We start from the raw sequence: 22,105 nt of genomic DNA on the forward strand, positions 1-22,105 counted from the left end.
GGCTTGTTTGGGAACAGTGATTCTTTTTACAGCATCCTTTAGATCTCTGTTGTCTTCAGTTACTTTGTGGTCGAAGCCATGAATTTTTTATTTATTTATTTATTTTTGCTTTGGAGAAGAATTTTTTTATTTTAATGTTAGTTCACTGCAGAGGGCAATTAACATTTTATTATTTCATATGAAACTACTGATTAAAGTGAGAAAAGAAGAGACCATGATGGATACAACAATACAAATATTTCACTTGATCTGTGCGTTACAAATTTTCAGTGACGTTAATTTTCATAGAAGTTCCTTTCTGTTTTGCTTATTCTCTTGGTTTTTTTGTTTGTGTCTAATGATTTTTTTAAAAAATTCTAAGTTTCTTTGTGTGTGTGCAGAAATACATTACAGGTTCCTACACTTGAAGCTATATACAAAGTGTTAACACTGGAAAATAGCATTCTTTTAAAAAAACGAGCCGATGTGGAGAAAATAATTAAACAAGTGGATCAGTACAGAAAGAGACAAGGAAAACGGACATCATTGCTTGCAGCATTGAACTCTTCAAAACGTCAACCATTTGATAAAGGGTAAGGACATCACTAAAATTTGTGTGTGTGCGTGTGGGGGGGGGGGGGGGGGGCACCTCATTTTGAGAGAAGTTAACTGCAACTTAACTGCATTCATAAATCCATGTGTAAAATGAAAACATTAAAAATTTAAACCTAAGTTGAATAAAGGAGGACTTGCTATACAAATGGTTTTACATCAGAAGCCCATACTGTACACAGTTTCAACAAACTTTCTTCCTCAGAATTCTCCACGCTAACATATAACAATATAGAAAGGGTAGATTGCTACTCCCCATGTACATAATATTTTAGTCACAAAAAAGCACAATGAAAAGAACACTACAAATATTTAAGCTTTTGAGCAAAGTCCTTCCTCAGAAGTAGAATTCATACAAGCAAGTGCACATGCCACCCCCCCCCCCCCCCCCACACACACACAGTACTTTTTCTGCCTGTTGTTGGGCACTAGTGGCTGAAGACAGCAGCAATGGGTATGAGAGTTATGAGAGTTGTTTTGCAAATGTGTGAGAGTTCTACTTGTGGAAAAGGGCTTTGTCTGAAAGCTTAAATATTTCTAGTTCCCCCCACCCCCCCACCCCCACCCCTCCCCCCCATTGTGCCTGTCTGTGACTCACTGCCTTCGCTATGTGGTGAAGGCAAGCTATCGTTTCCATATCAGTGTCTATTTTGGACTTTCCATTGATTGATCATGCAAACATAGGAAATTCTTTCACTCCCAGATCTAGTGTGGTACCTCTTACTTTACTTGTGCAGCATTGGCAGTAAGAGATCTCTGTTTGTTTCCTGTACTGAGTGTAAACTATGTTAAGATTGAGGTAGATGTCAAAAGAGTCTGTACATTGTTATGGAACTGAAGTTGAGATGGCTTTATGAATTGACATTGCACAATGCAAAAAGTAATGTTGCTCAATGGCTGCGAGGAAAAGGGATAGATGACAAATACAGAGATTTGGAGTCTGAACCCTGACTGGGTTTCAGACTACTTTCTGTCATTTTTTCTGCTCTTGCAATGCATCCGGAAAATGCCAAGTTTCACAGTGGTTCGGATTCCACACTAAATTGTCTGCCTTTAACTGACTGGGTAAGTCAATTCACAGTTGGAGGAAGACAAGGCCATGTCACTTCCTAAAGTAGCATGTCTAGTGATGCACGATGGTATTGAAACCAACCTTCACATTGAGGAAGGCTTTACTGTACTTAATACAATATAAACAAACCAGAGGATAATATTTGCACACAGCACTCTTACAATGTTCACAAACCATCACTATACTTTAAGACCTCTGATATCTTTCCGCAAGACTTTGATCTGGTTAATTGTGTTCAGGAGTAATGACTTCTTTATGCAGGCAATAGATGTGCACATATCCAGCTATTAAGTAGGAAAGTACCCACAATTTAGATAAAGGGAGAGTAGGCTAGAATTAGTGAAAAATCATCAGTGCTCAAAATTTACTCCGTGCGTTACATGCCATAGTTGATTTCCCCCTCATTTTTACCCTATTCTGACCCTTTTGATTTCAAGTCCTTTTTCGTTAAAAATGTGTTTAGGCTCAGCATTGAATTCATTTGTGTTCAGATGCAGTTGCTTTGATTCCATGTAAACTAAACAGATCTCTCTCTCTCTCTCTCTCTCTCTTATATATATATATATAAAAAAAAAACAAAGATGATGTGACTTACCAAACGAAAGCACTGGCACGTCGATACACACACAAACATACACACAAAATTCAAGCTTTCGCAACAAACTGTTGCCTCATCAGGAAAGAGGGAAGGAGAGGGGAAGACGAAAGGAAGTGGGTTTCAAGGGAGAGGGCAAGGAGTCATTCCAATCCCGGGAGCGGAAAAACGTACCTCAGGGGGAAAAAAGGACGGGTACACACTCTATTAATTCATATATATATAACAACACCTTCAATAGATCAACACCTTCAACCCATTACATGCAGTCTCCCATCCTTCATCAAAGACACCAACCACTTTCTCGAACGCCTGGAATCCTTACCCAATCTGTTACCCCCAGAAACCATCCTTGTAACCATTGATGCCACTTCCTTATACACAAATGTCCCGCACATCCAGGGCCTCGCTGCGATGGAGCACTTCCTTTCATGCCAATCACCTGCCACCCTACCTAAAACCTCTTTCCTCATTACCTTAGCCAGCTTCATCCTGACCCACAACTTCTTCACTTTTGAAGGCCAAACATACCAAAAATTAAAGGGAACAGCCATGGGTGCCAGGATGGCCCCCTCGTACGCCAACCTATTCATGGGTCGCTTAGAGGAAGCCTCCTTTGTTACCCAGGCCTGCCAACCCAAAGTTTGGTACAGATTTATTGATGACATCTTCATGATCTGGACTCACAGTGAAGAAGAACTCCAGAATTTCCTCTCCAACCTCAACTCCTTTGGTTCCATCAGATTCATCTGGTCCTACTCCAAATCCCATGCCACTTTCCTTGATGTTGACCTCCACCTGTCCAATGGCCAGCTTCACACGTCCGTCCACATCAAACCCACCAACAAGCAACAGTACCTCCATTATGACAGCTGCCACCCATTCCACATCAAACGGTCCCTTCCCTACAGCCTAGGTCTTCATGGCAAATGAATCTGCTCCAGTCCGGAATCCCTGAACCATTACACCAACAACCTGACAACAGTTTTCGCATCCTGCAACTACCCTCCCGACCTGGTACAGAAGCAAATAACCAGAGCCACTTCCTCATCCTCTCAAACCCAGAACCTCCCACAGAAGAACCACAAAAGTGCCCCACTTGTGACAGGATACTTTCCGGGACTGGATCAGACTCTGAATGTGGCTCTCCAGCGGGGATACAGCTTCCTCAAATCCTGCCCTGAAATGAGATCCATCCTTCATGAAATCCTCCCCACTCCACCAAGAGTGTCTTTCCGCCGTCCACCTAACCTTCGTAACCTCTTAGTTCATCCCTATGAAATCCCCAAACCACCTTCCTTACCCTCTGGCTCCTACCCTTGTAACCGTCCCCGGTGTAAAACCTGTCCAATGCACCCTCCCACCACCACCTACTCCAGTCCTGTAACCCGGAAGGTGTACACGATCAAAGGCAGAGCCACGTGTGAAAGCACCCACGTGATTTACCAACTGACCTGCCTACACTGTGACACATTCTATGTGGGAATGACCAGCAACAAACTGTCCATTCGCATGAATGGACACAGGCAGACAGTGTTTGTTGGTAATGAGGATCATCCTGTGGCTAAACATGCCTTGGTGCACGGCCAGCACATCTTGGCACAGTGTTACACCGTCCGGGTTATCTGGATACTTCCCACTAACACCAACCTATCCGAACTCCGGAGATGGGAACTTGCCCTTCGATATATCCTCTCTTCCCGTTATCCACCAGGCCTCAATCTCCGCTAATTTCAAGTTGCCGCCACTCATATCTCACCTGTCATTCAACATCATCTTTGCCTCTGCACTTCTGCCTCGACTGACATCTCTGCCCAAACTCTTTGCCTCTGTATATGTCTGCTTGTGTCTGTATATGTGTGGATGGATATGTGTGTGTGTGCGCGAGTGTATACCCGTCCTATTTTCCCCCTAAGGTAAGTCTTTCCGCTCCCGGGATTGGAATGACTCCTTACCCTCTCCCTTAAAACCCACATCCTTTCATCTTTCCCTCTCCTTCCCTCTTTCCTGACGAAGCAACCGTTTGTTGCGAAAGCTTGAATTTTGTGTGTATGTTTGTGTTTGTTTGTGTGTCTATCGCCCTGCCAGCGCTTTTGTTTGGTAAGTCTCATCATCTTTGTTTTTAGATATATTTTTCCCACGTGGAATGTTTATATAAACAAAGATGATGAGACTTACCAAACAAAAGCACTGGCAGGTCGATAGACACACAAACAAACACAAACATACACACAAAATTCAAGCTTTCGCAACAAACGGTTGCTTCGTCAGGAAAGAGGGAAGGAGAGGGAAAGACGAAAGGATGTGGGTTTTAAGGGAGAGGGTAAGGAGTCATTCCAATCTCGGGAGCGGAAAGACTTACCTTAGGGGGGAAAAAAGGACAGGTATACACTCGCGCGCGCGCCCACACACACACACACACACACACACACACACACACACACACACACACACACACACACACACACACACACACACACACACATATCCATCCACATATACACAGACACAAGCCTAATGAAAATGAAAATAAATATAAAAATATGTGGGGAGACATAAAGGTGAACTAGAAAGCAAATGGAGATCTGGTGTGAAAAAAGGCGAAAAAGTGTTGGTTAGAGCTGGGCTATGTTGATCCTGTGGTGAACTTGTGTAGGTAGACAACGATGTGCATAAAGGTTAGGTGGTGGTGTTGCCGCCAAAACACGTTAAAGGGTGGAGAAATTCGGGAAAATTTCGAAAAAACTATGTGTAGATGTATTAAAAGGAGTGGTTTGGTGGTGGCAGATTATCGAAATAAGGCTAACAATTGTCCGATGAATAAATAATGACGTTAAAACCTGTGGGAAGCGGCTAAAAATGATCGGTGATGTGAGAATAACGGAAATGGAAATCAAGCAATAATCAAACAGCGCGCGCCCACACACACACACACACACACACACACACACACACACACACACACACACCGTCCCCCAAAGGGATTCAACATCAGTTTTCTTTTTCCTGATAAGATCAGTCATAATAAATTTTATGCACTGCAAACTAATGTCTTGCTGTCTTGTAACTGAATAACAGGACATTTTAAAATGTTGCTACTGGTTTCATTGGTTTATTTTTGCCTTCAGTAACACTATTGCTGTTGTTATTACTGTTAAAAATCATTTAAAACTCAGTATTGCAGATAAAATAAACAGCGGCTCCAGCAAATATTAAGATAATTCTTTTCAGTAGCCACCTCTCTCCCTGCATACATAATGCTCTTGTTTTACAGCTTAAGCCTGTGACTGTCCCAAATGAATAATTTGTCCCATGGACTCTGAAATCACTCTTTATAGACCACTGGAAAATAAGCAACACTTTATTAAATAGAAATGCATTTGTTAGGTGATCCACCAGATGATGGTGTCACTGTTGAACATTGTGTGCCATCATTCCTGGAATGTCTGTGAATGCAAGGGACACAGTCAATACTGGCAGGGGTCTCAATGTCCATTGTACTAGGTACGGGCAGAAGTAAAACCGTGAGGACGGAAGTTCTTGGTTAGTTCAGTCGATAGAGAATTTGTCCGCAAAAGACAAAGGTCCCAAGTTTGAGTCTCAGTCCAACACACAGTTTTAATCTGCCAGAAAGTTTCATTTCAGTGCACACGCCACTGCAGTACAAAAATTTCATTTCCATTTGAAAGATAAATACAACCATCTGAGAAAACCTATGCAGAACCAAAGAACAACATTATGAAATGGCTTGTAGGAAAATATGTACTTTTTCTCCTTACTAACAAGAGACCTACAATTCAAGAATACCTCCAGTATATTGCAAAAGAGTGCTATGTCACAAAGAAAAAGCTGAACTACAAGAAACAGCTCCAAAACTTTCTCCATCTTAACCTGTCCTAACTGATTGGTTCGACAGAATTTGTGTTGTGTTATGTTCACTTTGTGTGTCAGCTTCATCGTGACAATCTATCCTTCTATGTACATCTTTCAGTAGACATGTAATATACGAGAGTTGGAACTCAAATAGTGGCAACTGACATGAAAGAGTTACATGTTTCCACCTGTTACTGTCCTTCAAAGTAGCCACCAGTGTTGTGTAGAACCCGTTGGCAGTGATGTGGGAGGCATAGTATACCGTTAGCAGAGCCTGTTCTGATGTTGCTGTGAATGGAGCTGTCTACTGCTTGTCAAATCTCGGGAACAGTTCTGAAGTGAAAGCCACGAAGTGGTTCCTTCATCTTCGGAATCAAATCAAACCAACAAGGACTTAAATCCGGGGAGTATAGTAGATGGTACAGTAATTTCCAGTCCCATTGACCGAACAGAACAGCCACAGCTTGCGCTGTATGTGCCTGCGCATTGTCAAGCAAAATGATGGGTGGGTTGCGCAGAAAGTGTTGCTGCTTCTTTCGCGAAACTGGTTGCAGGTACAGGTCCAAGGTCATGAATTGTATGGCGTCAGTCACTGTCCACTAACATGGCAACTTCTTCAGAGATGCTAGGATGACCTGCCTGATGCACGTCTGCCACAGTTTGCCGACCTTTGTTGAAGGTTTTTACCCAGCGTGCCACTGTTCTGTACGGCAATGCTGATTCCCCGCATGCCTCTTGAAGACCTTGATGACACTGTCATTATGTACGACCTCTGGCACTTTCAATCTTGAACCAACTCTGTTGTTCCTGTTTCAAAAACATAGAGGCACCGTTACATTAGACCACTCGCCCACAAGTGACTGTACTTTCCTCGATTGTGCACATGCCGGTGACATGGGGCGGACAAGTCCATTTGCTCGGAGGTAAGGCAGGTATGTCAACAACTTGTGCTATCAGCAACAATGGTAGATTCCATTGCATAGTGTCTCCACAGCAGTGTTGCCACTGTTTAAGTTCCAATCTATGTATTATGATGTGAAAAAATGTTTACTGTCAGTATATTTTTTTCTTTTCATTGTTTGGCTCACCTTTCTTTTTTTAGGTTTTAGAAATGCAGTATCTTATTATTTGTACCATCATGTTTGATAAAAGTTCATCATTGGGAAAAAAAGATACTTTCCTGATGTGTGGAAGATTGTGGGGTTGAATCCAGAAATTTTTTATTTGTATATCTTTAGCATTTTGATCATTATTTTTTTCAATTAATTTATTTAAATACATTTTTTAATCCTAATCTTTTTCTGTGTCTTCTCATCGTCATATAGAGTTTTTTATTTGCTCTCATTTCTTCTTCCTATCTATCTTTTTTCATTTGGAATCTTTGTGCATGTGATTTTAATTATTTTCATTTATCTACCAGTTAAAAACGAAAGAAAAAATAATCTATTCGTATTGATGTGCAGTGGTGTGGAAAATATATTTTTTGTTACGAAATTAACATTTTTTGTGTGATGATTATCAAATAAATATTTAAAACATAAATGTTTGTGCTCTATGGACAAAATAACACAGATGAAGATATGAAGAAAAGAAAGAATTGTGAAAAAAAATGAAGAAAAGAAGCTATGTGTCCAACAATGTGGTAAAAATATCAAATGATAAAACAGAAGAAACTAAATCAAAGTTAATACACAGAAATAGTTAAAATCACATGGACAAAGATGTCAAATGAAAAAAGAATATTAGGAAAAAAATTAGTGCAAATTAAAAAGTTTAAATGATTAAAATGACAGGAGAAATGATTAGAAGTAAAAATGTGCATTTAACCCAGTTAATTGAATAAAATAATGGCCAAAGGTATTTAGATTATTTATAATAAAAAGTGTGATTTGAAACCACAACCTTCTCCATGTTAGGAATGAATCTTAACCAGTACACTAGACTACTGCTCCGCATAACTCTGCTATTTTGAAGACTCTACAGCAGCGTTATCAAACTGTGGCCTGTGGACCATGTCTGCCCTGAATCATTTATTTGTGCGGCCCATAGTTCTCAGCCGTATTTTATAACAACATTCATTCTGCAGGTAATATCAGAAGCCAAAAAACTCAACATATGAGAACCTGTAAAGTTCATGGCATCAGCTTGGTAACATTATTACAGAGACAGTAATATTTTAAGATGGGTTTAACTGTAGTTGACATTGGTGAATTTGGTCAGCAGCTAAGTAAAATTGGCTGGCTGCTACAGGCCACAAGACCAAGTAGCACAACCACTGCAAAAGTAGAAGATTTGAGAGGGGGAATGTTGTATTCCTTGCCTTCCAGTACTGAAAATTCACGGGCATTCACGGCTCATGCTAATCAGTTGGTATGGTATAAATTTCAAACGGAAGTAGTGTGGATTCATGAATGCACATTATGGGGACAATCATGTTCAAATGTGGCACATATTTGTAGCAATGAATTCATATCCATACATATTATTAAAAAAATGTATGTATTTACAGGATGTTTCACAATTCATGTTACACACTTCTAGAGGTTGTAGAGGAGACTTAGTAGATCAAGTTTTACTTAGGAACCCATGTCCTGAAATGGTTCATTTCGATGTTACGAGGAAAACAAGATGTACAGATTTCACTCCTATTTACTGTGATGCTGTAACAGCTGTTCGATATGCTGACCACCAAGTTTGTTGCGCACAGTGTATCTGTTCAGTACGTCTGCATAAATTCTGTCCAACATGCTTGGTGTATGGTTAATCACTTCTGCTGTAGCCATAATCTGTGCAGCCGGATCTTCCTGCAGCTGGACAGGGGGCTCACAAACAAGACTCTTCATGTAGCTCCAGAAAGTCCAAAGGGGTTAAATCTGGGATCTTGGTGGTCAAACGTGGTCCACCTCGATGAATCTACCTGTCCTGTAGACAGTTCAGATGGATTAAGACAGAACCTACAAAATATAATGCCGCCCTGTCATGCTGGAACAACAATTTGTGCCAAATGTCCAGTGGCACATTTTCCAAAAGCAGTGCCAGCACTTGTTGCAGGAATATGTTCCCGGCACCCATTAGATGGGGAGGAAGGATATACAGTGCAATCACATGGCCATTGCAGAGACCTGTCCAGACATTGATGCCGAAGGTGTGCTGGAGTTTTTCTTGATTCCAAATGTGACAATTTTGAGCATTCAAAATACTCTTCCTGTTGAAATGTGCTTCGTCGGTGAACAAAATTTACCTTGGAAACAGGAAAGTCCACACTGTGGTGTAAAAACAAAGCACAGAAATTGATATGTGGCACAAAATACTCTGAGAGCATGGCATGTGCCTTCTGAGGGTATTATGGATGGAGTTTCTATTCATGCAGAACATGCCAGATGCATGAGTGAGACACAAACGAGTGACATGTAATGGCTCGAATATTCTTTGGTAGATTCTCTTCAACTTAAAGCATATCCTGTTCCAATACAATAGTGCGCTGCCTTTTTGGAGCAACATAATTTGCTCTATCGCTTATGAATTTCCCACATTCCTGCAGCTATTGTTCTGCTGTGGCAAACGTTGGATGAGATGGAGTCACACTATTTGGAGAGTATTTGTGGTAGATATGTTGAGCTACTCATCCATTATGGAGCTTCACCGTAAATTAATGATATATTGGTTTACTCTGCGAACATGTACTCAGGCATCCTGACTGTAGTATACAGTCACCATAATGTCAACTGACGCATCACCAGGTAGCACAAAGACAAGGCAGATGGAGACAAAACTTCATGTCACCATGCCATTCGTGGATGTGGGTAGCCTACCATAACAGGCAAACTGCGTAAGAAACATATAGCGGGTGATTGAATATCTCTTGCCTTCCTTGTAACATGGAAACTAATTGTTTCCGGACATGGGTTCATATGTAAAAGTTGATCTACTAAGTCCTCTCTACAGCCTTAAGAAGCGTGTAATAAGAATTGTGAAACACCCTGTGTGTATGCATGCATGTATATTCCACATCTCCTCCTAAACCCCTGGACCGATTTTAACTAAATTTGGTATACACATGAATTATTGTCTGGAAAGAATTTCTTTGGGGTTTAGAACCACATACCTATCACAGGGATAGGTGTGGTCTTGATTACCCGGAATTTATTCATCCAGTATTTGAGAATGAGAGCAATTAGTGTTGCTGTTTCAGTACTTTTCAAAACTATTTTCTTGCTGATAAGCCTTCCAAAATGATGAAAGGAAAAACGTTTATCGCTTACTACATTTTCTGTGTTCGTGCAATAAGACTACTGCATCATGTATGATGTATAACTTTATAACTTCTTTACTACTACCAGTATTTGTGACATGTTTTGCAGAATGTGTTGACATATACCAGTTAAGGTACTTATATCATTCTATGACACACAGTTTAAAAGATATGATGTCGTAAATACTGGGATGCATGTGAAACTGCTGCATCATGCATGACATTTAAATTCATTGCTTCTATGTTTCTAAATTCATTCATAACACATTTCACAGACAGCTTCTATGTACCTCCAAAATTGTATCACTGTGTCTCACATAGTTCAGAAACTTTGATGTCATAAACATTGAGCTGTGTGAAAACAAAACTGCAGGGCAAAATTGGTTAGAGATACAGGTGAAATATCTGTACGGATATGTGACATGTGCATTTGGTATAGTGGAAGTGGAAGGTTAGGGAAGGTAAACCTTCCCTAGTGGGTGTACACCATTACTAAAATGAGCAGTGAGAGCTTACCGTAAACTGAAAAAAACGCAACACTGTACTCTGCTAGGGAAAGTGTACAGTAGCATATTATCCACTAGTGAAGGTGTACCATCGCTGCTCCTGGGTTATTAACGGTGTGTCGAACTATGCTACCACGCATCAGCATGAATGTAATTGTCATCTCGTTATTATGTTGTACAGTAGTGCAGCTATGGTTGACAGTAGTGCAGCTGTGGTTGATAGTGTAATTTCCATTCACATCAGTGGAGCTATGGTTTAATCAGTGAAGTTCTACGAACATCTTAGAGTGGAATGGCAAAATCTCAGCTATAATTCTGTCTTCATAAACAGAGAAAAGTATGAGTCACTTATCAACAACGCTAAATCCTTAAAATCTGGATGAAAGAGGGGCGGCAACACCTACAAGTTTTTGAAGAGATATGAAATGCTGGAAGTGAATGGAGTAACCAAATTAATGCAACCTGTAATGGAAGAAGGTATGATTAAATACTGTGCTTATGGTGAAGAGGCAATGGCCTTGCCACAGTGGATACACTGGTTCCCATCAGATCACCAAAGTTAAGCGCTGTCGGGCGTGGCTGGCACTTGGATGGGTGACTATCTGGACCACCATGTGCTGTTGACATTTTTCGGGGTGCACTCAGCCTCGTGATGTCAATTGAGGAGCTACTTGACTGAATAGTAATGGCTCCAGTCAAAGAAAACTATCGTAATGACCGGGAAAGTGGTGTGCTGACCACACGCCCCTCCTATCCGTATCCTTAGCTGAGGATGATACGGCAGTCGGATGGTCCCGGTGGGCCACTTGTGGCCTGAAGACGGAGTGCTTATGATGAAGAACTGTATGGTATTCTGCATGACACTCATGTAATGACTGGCCACAGTGGACGAAACCAAATGAAAAAATGCTTGAAGTCAAAGTTCTGTAATATAACATACAGAAATGTCCAAATTTATCTTAGTTTGTGTGAACCTTGATTACAAAAGCAAAAAGTCAGAAAAAACTAATAGTAGCTGTTCAAGAAGCTAAATTCTGGATGTCAAGTTGATCTCATCAACTTCCAATTCCAACCAGATGGAGATTACAAATTTGTAATAGTTTATCAGGACCACCTCACTAAATTCATTGTTCTCAGGCCACTGAAGTCCGAAATAGCTGAAAAGTATGCAATAACATTATTGACATTTTTACATTATTAGGTGCGCCTTTAGTTTTGCAGTCTGACAATGGTAGAGAGTTTGTTAACAAAATAATGTGCAGCTTAACTGAACTATGGCCCAATTGTAAGATTGTCCGTGGTAGACCTAGATACAGTCAGAGCCAAGGCAGTGTAGAGCGAGCAAATCAAGACATAGAAAATATGCTAACTACAAGAATGCAGGTGCGCAACACTGTGGAGTGGAGCCGTGCCTGAAGATTTGTGCAGCTAATGAAGAATACCACTGTACATTTTGGAATTAAAAGATCTTCGTACAAAGCAAAGTGTGGCTGCCCTCCTAAACATGGTTTGTCTTCAACAAGTTTACCTCCTGAAGCATTGATGAATGTTCACTCTGAGGATGACCATGAAAATATAATTAATCAAGTGAGTGTTGGCAGTGAGACAGGTACTGAAATGTTGCAGGATAATAATCACAGTAAATCACCATTGCAAGAGGATAACATACCAACAGGAACAGAGGTTGAGAGCAGAGAGAAAGAAAGTATTCCTGACAATAATGACTACTGCCTGACTGATTTAGACGAGTCAACTTGTGCTATTAAAAAACACAGAAGTGAAGCATACAAGTGCTTAGAAGAACAAGTGCAAAGAATGCGGCAGTGTTTAGATCGCTGCTCTCCAACAGTAGAAAAGGGCTGTACCATGAAATTTCCAGTTCCCAAATTCGATAGAGGAAGAGGAGATGCCAGCTCGATCTTGGTTGTCATCCTGGAGATAACGTCTGATGGCTTCTGCCGAATCGGGACGAGAGATGGTGTGGTGAGCCAGCTAGACGCACGGTAATGAATTGTTTGTTTTTAAACAATTATGGATGGGATAATATGATATGCCACTGTGATTACAGCTACAACAATTTGTTTCAGGTCCAATTCAGTATTCGCCCTTTAAGAACAATCTCATAGGAGGAAGTTCCAGCAGAGTAAACTGTTGCCTTGAGGACAGTTGCGACGTCTCAGTTGATGGGAAGCAGCCAGGGACTCTGCAAGTGCCAGCAAAAATGTCAGACTCTGATATGCTTTTGCAAAAGCAAAAATGTGTTGTGCAACTCAAAATGCCATGGTGCACGTCCTTGCTGCAGTAAATGAATTTTATATAATATGACTATGTTTTCAAACTAAATGTGATAATTGTAACTTTTGAAGTATGACTGCTCCTCTTGGCAGTGAAGGTATACATTCATTAGTGAGAGTGCACTATCCCTAGTCAATGTGTATTGGCAGACAGAACTGGAATCAGTAATCCACTCTCACTAAACAGATACTTTCCCTGAAACTCCCACTCCCAATGGATTGATTTCAACCAAACTTGATACAAAAATCACTATCTGATAAACAAATACTGTGGGGATAAGAACTACCACCTTCCTATTGGGCTGGGGGGAGGGAGATGTACAGGGCTATTACAAATGATTGAAGTGATTTCATAAATTCACTGTAGCTCCATTCATTGACATATGGTCACGACACACTACAGATACGTAGAAAAACTCATAAAGTTTTGTTCGGCTGAAGCCGCACTTCAGGTTTCTGCCGCCAGAGCGCTCGAGAGCGCAGTGAGACAAAATGGCGACAGGAGCCGAGAAAGCGTATGTCGTGCTTGAAATGCACTCACATCAGTCGGTCATAACAGTGCAACGACACTTCAGGACGAAGTTCAATAAAGATCCACCAACTGCTAACTCCATTCGGCGATGGTATGTGCAGTTTAAAGCTTCTGGACGCCTCTGTAAGGGGAAATCAATGGGTCGGCCTGCAGTGAGCGAAGAAACGGTTGAACGCGTTCGGGCAAGTTTCACGCGTAGCGCACGGAAGTCGACGAATAAAGCAAGCAGGGAGTTAAACGTACCACAGCCGACGGTTTGGAAAATCTTACGGAAAAGGCTAAAGCAGAAGCCTTACCGTTTACAATTGCTACAAGCCCTGACACCCGATGACAAAGTCAAACGCTTTGAATTTTCTGCGCGGTTGCAACAGCTCATGGAAGAGGATGCGTTCAGTGCGAAACTTGTTTTCAGTGATGAAGCAACATTTTTTTCTTAGTGGTGAAGTGAACAGACACAATGTGCAAATCTGGGCGGTAGAGAATCCTCACACATTTGTGCAGCAAATTCGCAATTCACCAAAAGTTAACATGTTTTACGCAATCTCACTGTTGAAAGTTTACGGCCCCTTTTTCTTCTGCGAAAAAAACGTTACAGGACACGTGTATCTGGACATGCTGGAAAATTGGCTGGAAAATTGGCTGGAAAATTGGCTCATGCCACAACTGGAGACCGACAGTGCCGACTTCATCTTTCAACAGGATGGTGCTCCACCGCACTTCCATCGTAATGTTCGGCATTTCTTAAACAGGAGATTGGAAAACCGATGGATCGGTCGTGGTGAAGATCATGATCAGCAATTCATGTCATGGCCTCCACGCTCTCCCGACTTAACCCCATGCGATTTCTTTCTGTGGGGTTATGTGAAAGATTCAGTGTTTAAACCTCCTCTACCAAGAAACGTGCCAGAACTGCGAGCTCGCATCAACAATGCTTTCGAACTCGTTGATGGGGACATGCTGTGCCGAGTGTGGGATGAACTTGATTGTCGGCTTGATGTCTGCCAAATCACTAAAGGGGCACATATCAAACATTTGTGAATGCCTAAAAAAACTTTTTGAGTTTTTGTATGTGTGTGCAAAGCATTGTGAAAATATCTCAAATAATAAAGTTATTGTAGAGCTGTGAAATCGCTTCAATCATTTGTAATAACCCTGTATTAATGATGGACAGAGAAAGGGGGAGGAAGAGATGGACAGATAGAAGGGGGAGGAGGAACTGGACAGAGAGAGGGATGTAATGAAGAAAAGGGGGGGGGGGTCGGTGAGAGGAATAGAAAAGGGAAAGATTTAAATTTTATTTTGATGAAACAGCAGAGATTCAGGAATTTATGTGTGTAATAAATGTGACATACACATATGCGGCAAAGCTCTGAACAAAACCAAACTTGGTGCACCTATCGCTCACTATCTGAAAAAACATGCTGAGATTGTGTTGCGAAAGTAAAAGAGAGAGAGAGAGAGAGAGAGAGAGAGAGAGAGAGAGAGAGAGAGAGAGAGAAGAGAGATATAGTCAGATGGGGGAAAGGAGAGGGAGATATGGAGTTTGATTTTTCAGACCAATCTGATTTGTATTTTCTGTAGTTTCTTTCAATTCTTTTAATTCTATTTTATTTTTAAATCATTAGAGAGTGCCTCATAGATCTCTTCCCCATTCATATCCACCTGAACTAGTGCTTTGTTGACAGTAATTTAAAGTCAGTAATTTATTTGCATATTCTCTTGTTTCAGGTATGCTTTCCTTACCCTTATGAAAGACTTTCCAAGATCACCATTTTAACTTTTCAGGTTTTCAAATCTTGTCTCTTGCTGGTATTTTGTTACTTATTTTTACCTCACTTGATCCTACTTTAATCTAGGGCCTTGGCAGGATTTCCTGTCTCAACCTAAAAAGTGTGATTGCCTCTTTCTCTGAAAGCGTAAGGGTTCTGTACCATTTCTGTATTTCTTTATCAGCACACTTGTGCATCACAAGTAGGTGTTTTTCAGTCTTTATTTCTGTGTAATTAGTGAAGAATAAAATATACTTTGTATTTGACTAATATTTTTTCCTTTCCACAGAGAGAATGACATTTCTAGGTTGGCTGAAAAATTACTGCAGAGCAAGCTGTCAGATACGGATGATGTTGGATCAGAGAACATTAAGAAGATGGTGTCTATGAATAGAAGGGCTACACTTACTGCAAGACAGAAGAAGCTGAGTCCCAAGAAGCAGAATGTGCTTCAAGATCTTTTGATGCAACACGTTGCTTCCCACATTACTCCAATCAAAACTGTTAGGGACCGATTCACTCCTAGTTCCTCACTCCTTAACTTGGCACCCTTTACCACTTCTTCACTGAAACTTGGAGGTATTTTGTCTGGGAGGCCTGTTGCCCAGAACCAAACAGCTACAATTTCTCAATCTTCATTGCTGACAGCACCAAACATGCAGCAAAGGCTAAGTAGTACATTTTTATCAGATAATACAAGTGTTCCCCAAAAATTTACCATGGCAACAAATAACAGACCTCAGCAGACAAATCCTCTAGCTTCTTTGAGCAATATGGTGGTTGGTGTAATTAATTGTAGCACTGAATCGATAAGTACCTACAATCCATCTGGTTTTACTAAAACTGGATCTGCACCATTATTTATGTTTAAAGTACCCAATGATACACAAAATGCACTCATGGCCAGACCAGGCACTATAGCAGTAAGAGATGATGTACATAATGTGGTTTCATCTGCATCAAGTTCTCTCCCCTTAACACCACCTGTTACAGGTGTGACGACCTATGATTCTAGCTTGAATAAAGGAATTTCACCTAGTTTCAATTTTGGTCAGTCCATTCAGCCTGCAGTACTTGGGAGAGACATGGGAAAGAAAGAAACTTCTGGGTCAGCTGGTGCGCAGACTGGACAGCTGCAGTCATCTACTGTCTCAATTGGCACTGTTGCAAAATCTGTAACAGATGTGCAGCAGCTGAATAATTCAAATTCACTTATCTCAAAACCAAGTGCTTCAGTGCATTCCTTGTTTGTAAATTTGAATTCTCAGAGTTTTTCATCTAATACTACACTTGCTTCTAAGTCAGAAGTGAACAGTGCTATGGCAGGCATGAACCAGCCAGTGTGTGATACAACAACTGTTACACAGCCAGCTGATCTTGTTTCAACAGCCTCATCAAGGTCACTTACTACAGGATTTGCTTTCAGTGGCAGTTCCCCTTCTGCACCAGGTTTCTCTTTTCAGAAGTCAACTCCAGCAACAGTACAATCATCACCAACTCTTTTTGGAACCAGTTTCTCAAAAGGGAACACTTCACAAGCCAGCAGCAGTAGCAGTAATTTGTCTGAACCAGCCACAGTTACTGTTACACAAGTGTCGCCATTACTTGCCAGCTCTGGTGATAAAAAGACATCTACTTCTGAATCATCTGGCAGCTTTGCATCCTCTGTATCACAGCCATTGTTTGGAAATATCCAAGGAAAGGTTTCAGCACCTGTGACAGCCTTCAGCTTCGGTCAGGTAGCAGTGTCATCAAAGTCAGACAAAGAAACAGAACTATCAAGTGCTTCTCCAACTGGGGGATCTATTTTTGGTTCGCTGCAACAGAAAGGAGTACCTTCATTCAGTTTTGGACAGTCGGCAACAACAGTATCCTCAAGTGCAGTAGAAAGCCCTAAAATGGGTTCTGTCGCTTTTTCTGCTGCTTCCGAAAGTCCATCTGCCAGCTCTAGCACAACATCTGTGGAATCTGAAGAAACTGATCTGACAAAAACTGATACAAGCATTGTGAAACCACAGGCACAAGTATCATCAGAAATTCCAGAGTCCACCTCTGCTTCATCAGTTGTGCCTCCTGAGAGCCAATTATTTTCTTTTTCTCTCTCAGATAAGGCACCTCAGTCACCTGTGCAGAATCAAGCAACTGCTAATACAATTGCTGCTGCTGCTGCTGCTACTACTACTACTACTACTACTACCACCACCACCACCACCACCACCACCACCACTACTAATGCCACTACCACTACTAAAGCAGCGTCTTTATTCTTTGGACAACCTATTTGTAGTGTTGCACCAACTGGAAAGGGAGGAGCAAATATATTTTCCCAAGCAGCTGGTTCAAAGCAAGTGTTCGGAAATTTATCAACAACAGCTAATAGCAGTATATTTGGAACAGGTCCATCTAACACAGCAGTCACAAAAACTCTTTTTGGGTCATCAGCAACAAACACTTCATCACCACCAACAACAGCAACAACAACATCATTGTTCACTAATGTGTCAAAAAGCACATCTCTGTTTGGTACAGCATCAACTACTATATTCTCAAATACTCCTCTCTTTGGAGGATCCTCTTCCCCTGCAGTTACCACATCAGCACCGTCTCCTCCATCAGGTGATGCACTGTCAGTCATACCTACTAGTGTTTCAGAGGTTTCAAGTACCATTGCAATAAGTACCTCACCTAGCACCACTACACAACCAGATACAGTTTCAGTAGTTAGTGTGTCATCACTTGCAACCCCTGACACATCCACAACTGCTCCAGCCACATTGCCTACTCTTTTTGGTACAAATGTAACAAAAGTTTCAAGTTCTGCTTCCTCTGTGTTTGGAACATTGGCAACTCCTGCTGTTGTGTCATCATCAAACCTGTTTGCTACACCATCTACTGTTACACCTACCACGGTAGCTGCTGTATTTGGTGCATCAGCTGGTCCAACAACAGTGTCACCCACTGTCACCACAGTAGTTACTACTGCTACTACTGCTTCTTCTATAACAACAGTATCAAGTAGTAACACTGCTGCTCCTACTGCTACCACTACCACCACAACTTCATCCAGTGTATCACCCATTTTTGGAGGGTCTGCTGTACCAACCACATTGTCATCAATATTTGGTGCAATTAGCATTACAACATCAGCTCCATCATTGTTTGGTGCAGCTGTTAGCACATCAACATCGGCTCCTTCAGTGTTTGGCTCAGCTGTTGCAACATCACAATCAGGTTTTGGAGCAACTACGACAACATCAGCTCCCTCCTTATTCGGGACAAGTTTGCAGCCCTCTGCAGCACCCTCATTATTTGGTCAACCTCAAGTCAGCCAGTCCACCACACCTTCACTGTTTGGCAGTACTCCTGCAACAAGTACCCCTTCATTGTTTGGTGGTAATACAGATAAACCTTCATTATTTGGTGGTAACTCAACACAGTCTAGTACATCTATATTTGGAGGTAAGCCTGTATTTGGACAATCTCCTGTTGCAACGTCATCTTCTGCTTTTGGTCAGACTGCTAACGTATTTGGCCAGAACACAACACCAGTGTTTGGTGGAGGTACTTCAGGGGATGGATTCGGAAGTAAACCAGCATTTGGACAGACAGGGGGCTCCGTGTTTGGACAGACACCAAAGTGAGTAATAAACATTCAATGATTTATGTATTTGTTTTGATTTTTGATTCATTTGCTGATGTTGTTACAGTTACAATTTTTACTGTGAAACAGTCATGTCTAAGAAATCTTTAGTGAATAATTTGTGGCGTGTGTGTGTGTGTGTGTGTGTGTGTGTGTGTGGGCGCGCGCGCCTGTGCGCATGCACATGTTACTTTATCAAAAGGTATAAAATTACAGAGAGACAGAATGGCTGGCCAGTACTTTCCAACATGAAATTCCAGTGCTGCTGATTCACATTTTAAAGTGAAAAAACTGTGTAGCTTTCAGAATTATTAGTTCCTTCTTCGGGAAGGAAAGAGAGATAAGTTGGGGAAGGTTGGGAAGGAGGGGCTTGCCATTCAAACCACAGGATGACAAGGGACCACCCGTTGTGAGGTTTCCACACATTACATTATGAATCATTCAATTTGCTATTGTATATAACATACACTTTTCATGTAATTCTTTTATATGAATGATTCTTAATACTTGGAAAAGAAGTTGAAATAAAAGATACAGAAGTGCAAGTGACTGAGAAATTTGTCGTTAAAATTGAAGCAGTGCGGAGTTGTCAGACAACTAAGCTCCTACTGTTGATAGTATATTTAAAGTGGATTATATTGTATTTGTGTATTTATCATTGCGATTTTGGTGTATTATGTATTATTCGAGCTGCAGCAATAATGACGATAACGATGATGACCATAGTCTAGAATTACTGAAATGTGAGGGTAGCTATCTTCCTGTGCTTCATTTTATTAACACTATGTTTTATATAGTGTTTTATTTTCCAGATTTGGGTTTGGTGGTTCAACTTTTGGAGGAGGAACATCTCTTTTTGGTGGTTCCAGCACAGCGGGGAATTCTTTTAAGCCAGGAGGTATGATATTGCCCTCTGAAAACTAGTGCACTTTTTGAAATACCTAGTGGTATTTGTGACCTGTTTCCAAAATTTTCATTGTATGGAATTGGAAAAACTTGGTTATATTGTTAGTTTTATGAGCTTTACATTTAATGTTAAATTTATTTCTACTTTTAAGCAATGTCCTCAATAATGGTTCGGCATATTTTAGTGTAGTGTTCTCATAATTATAGGTGTGCAGATTATCTGGTTTTCAAGTTAAGTGCAATATTTTTCTCTTGCTGTCAGCAATAAACAACCTGCCACCTGGCAATAAGTGGCATTTCCATCATTTAAACAACTGCCGGCTTGTTCTGTACAAATCAGAAACAAACTCATTGTTTTCTTATGTTAATTGGCATGTAAGTGTCAATGTAGCAAGTTTAGAGAAATTTATGAAAGAGATGATGCTGAAATGAAAGAATTGTGTTGACATTAAAATAAAAATTGGAATTAATTGAAATATGTGAGAATCGGAAAATTGCTAGAAAACTAACAATAAGTGTCGATTATGATATTGGAATGCAGACTGTTCAGGACATTAAAAAGAATAGGCCTAAGCAGAAAATACAGGATTTTGTGGGGAGATGAAATTCTAGTTTGGACCAACTGCATGAAAAAAAACTTGAAGAGATCTACATTTGATGTATGAGATTCTGCTCTTTTGCAATGGTTTCACCAGAAACGAGCAGAAGGTGTCATTGTTTCAGGTGTGATGTGTGCCAAAAGAGCTAAATTTTTTCATGAAGGTCTAGGGTTAGAGGGAGAATTGGATGCCTACTTAGATTCAAACAGTGTCACAGGATTCACAAACTTACAATGCAAGGAGAGCAGCTTAGTTCAGATCTTGTGGTAGATGATTCTTTCTCGGAAAAGGTCTAGAAATTTGTGGAAGAGGAGAATTTCACACCAGGCCAAATGTGTAATGGTCTGAATTGGAAAGGTCTAGCAATCAGAACCCTCGCTTTTGGAAGTGAAGTTCGTGCTTCTGAATATGAGTCATCTAAAGAACATATTACAGTTTTGTGCACCGTAATGCTTCTGGGAACCACAAAGTGAAACTACTAATGTTTGGAAAAATGAGAGAAGCCCTGAGCATTCAAGAATGTTGCAGTTAAAGATCTGCGTGTGCATTTTTACAACTAAAAAGTAACATGAATGGTTAGTGAAATTATCAAATGCTGATTCCATACACATTTTGTACCACAAGTTTGGTGGCATTCTGGAAGAAGCTGACAATTCTAAATGCCATACACAATATTTTTGATACCTGGCAAGAATTAAAGCCACATACATTAGTTTGATCGTGGAGGAAAATTCTTTCAGATGTCGAAGAAAGTGATTTTCAAGGATTTTGTGATGAAGTAGTAACAGCTGCAAAATAACAAATTTTGCAGTGAGTTTAAATGTTTTTGAACATGTCAATGAAGATAATTTGAATGATTGTCTAGAGATCGACGCATGTGAATCTGGCTTCCAGTTCATGAGTAATGTCGAAATTGTGACCACTGCTTCATAATGAAACAAAGAGGACAGTGAATGTGAAAGTGGGGGGATGAAGACAGTAACGTTGTCGGTCACTGTGCCTTATGGTGATATGGTAATACTCTTCTGGATTTTATGGTCCAGAGGGGTTTCAGTAAAGTGACAGTATTGCTGCAAGAAAAATTCAAAATGTCGTGTGAAAAAAAGTCAGCTCGTCTCAGAAGCAGACCCACATCACAAACTATTTTAAGAAATAAACAGCAGGCTTACAGTACTTATGTACAGAACATGGCTAAACATTTAAACAAAGAATACATGTTTGATAATATCTTGATGATTCATTTTTTTCAGTTATTCATGCATCATCTCCCCGACATTACCCTGAATAATCGGATGTGTACTGTATTTGTCTACCCCTATATCCCATCTTGAGTTTCTTCCAGCAGCTGGTTAATTATTGCTTCTAGTGAGGCTATTACACAGACTTTATTTCTTTTTCATTCAGTCTTGTACCCTTTTGATCTCTTACTTAATCTGTGCTCTTAATTTTTAATGGTGAACTCATCTTCATAAGAAC

General features: G+C 40.6%; 1 protein-coding gene and 1 pseudogene across 3 annotated transcripts in view; both read left to right on the plus strand.

The window, feature by feature from the left end:
- The window catches only part of LOC124591589 (nuclear pore complex protein Nup214-like), a 130,628-nt gene that overhangs the window by 60,699 nt on the left and 47,824 nt on the right, over window positions 1-22,105 (plus strand). For all 3 annotated transcript variants that reach the window (XM_047131744.1, XM_047131746.1, XM_047131745.1), the window contains 3 exons: window positions 381-572; window positions 15,774-19,121; window positions 19,937-20,022. In XM_047131744.1, the coding sequence (XP_046987700.1) occupies window positions 381-572; window positions 15,774-19,121; window positions 19,937-20,022 (3,626 nt within the window). The remainder of the gene's footprint in view (window positions 1-380; window positions 573-15,773; window positions 19,122-19,936; window positions 20,023-22,105) is intronic.
- Window positions 11,398-11,515, plus strand: LOC124597451 (annotated as a pseudogene).

The sequence above is a fragment of the Schistocerca americana genome, chromosome 2 (assembly GCF_021461395.2).
Source record: "Schistocerca americana isolate TAMUIC-IGC-003095 chromosome 2, iqSchAmer2.1, whole genome shotgun sequence".
Taxonomy (NCBI): domain Eukaryota; kingdom Metazoa; phylum Arthropoda; class Insecta; order Orthoptera; family Acrididae; genus Schistocerca; species Schistocerca americana.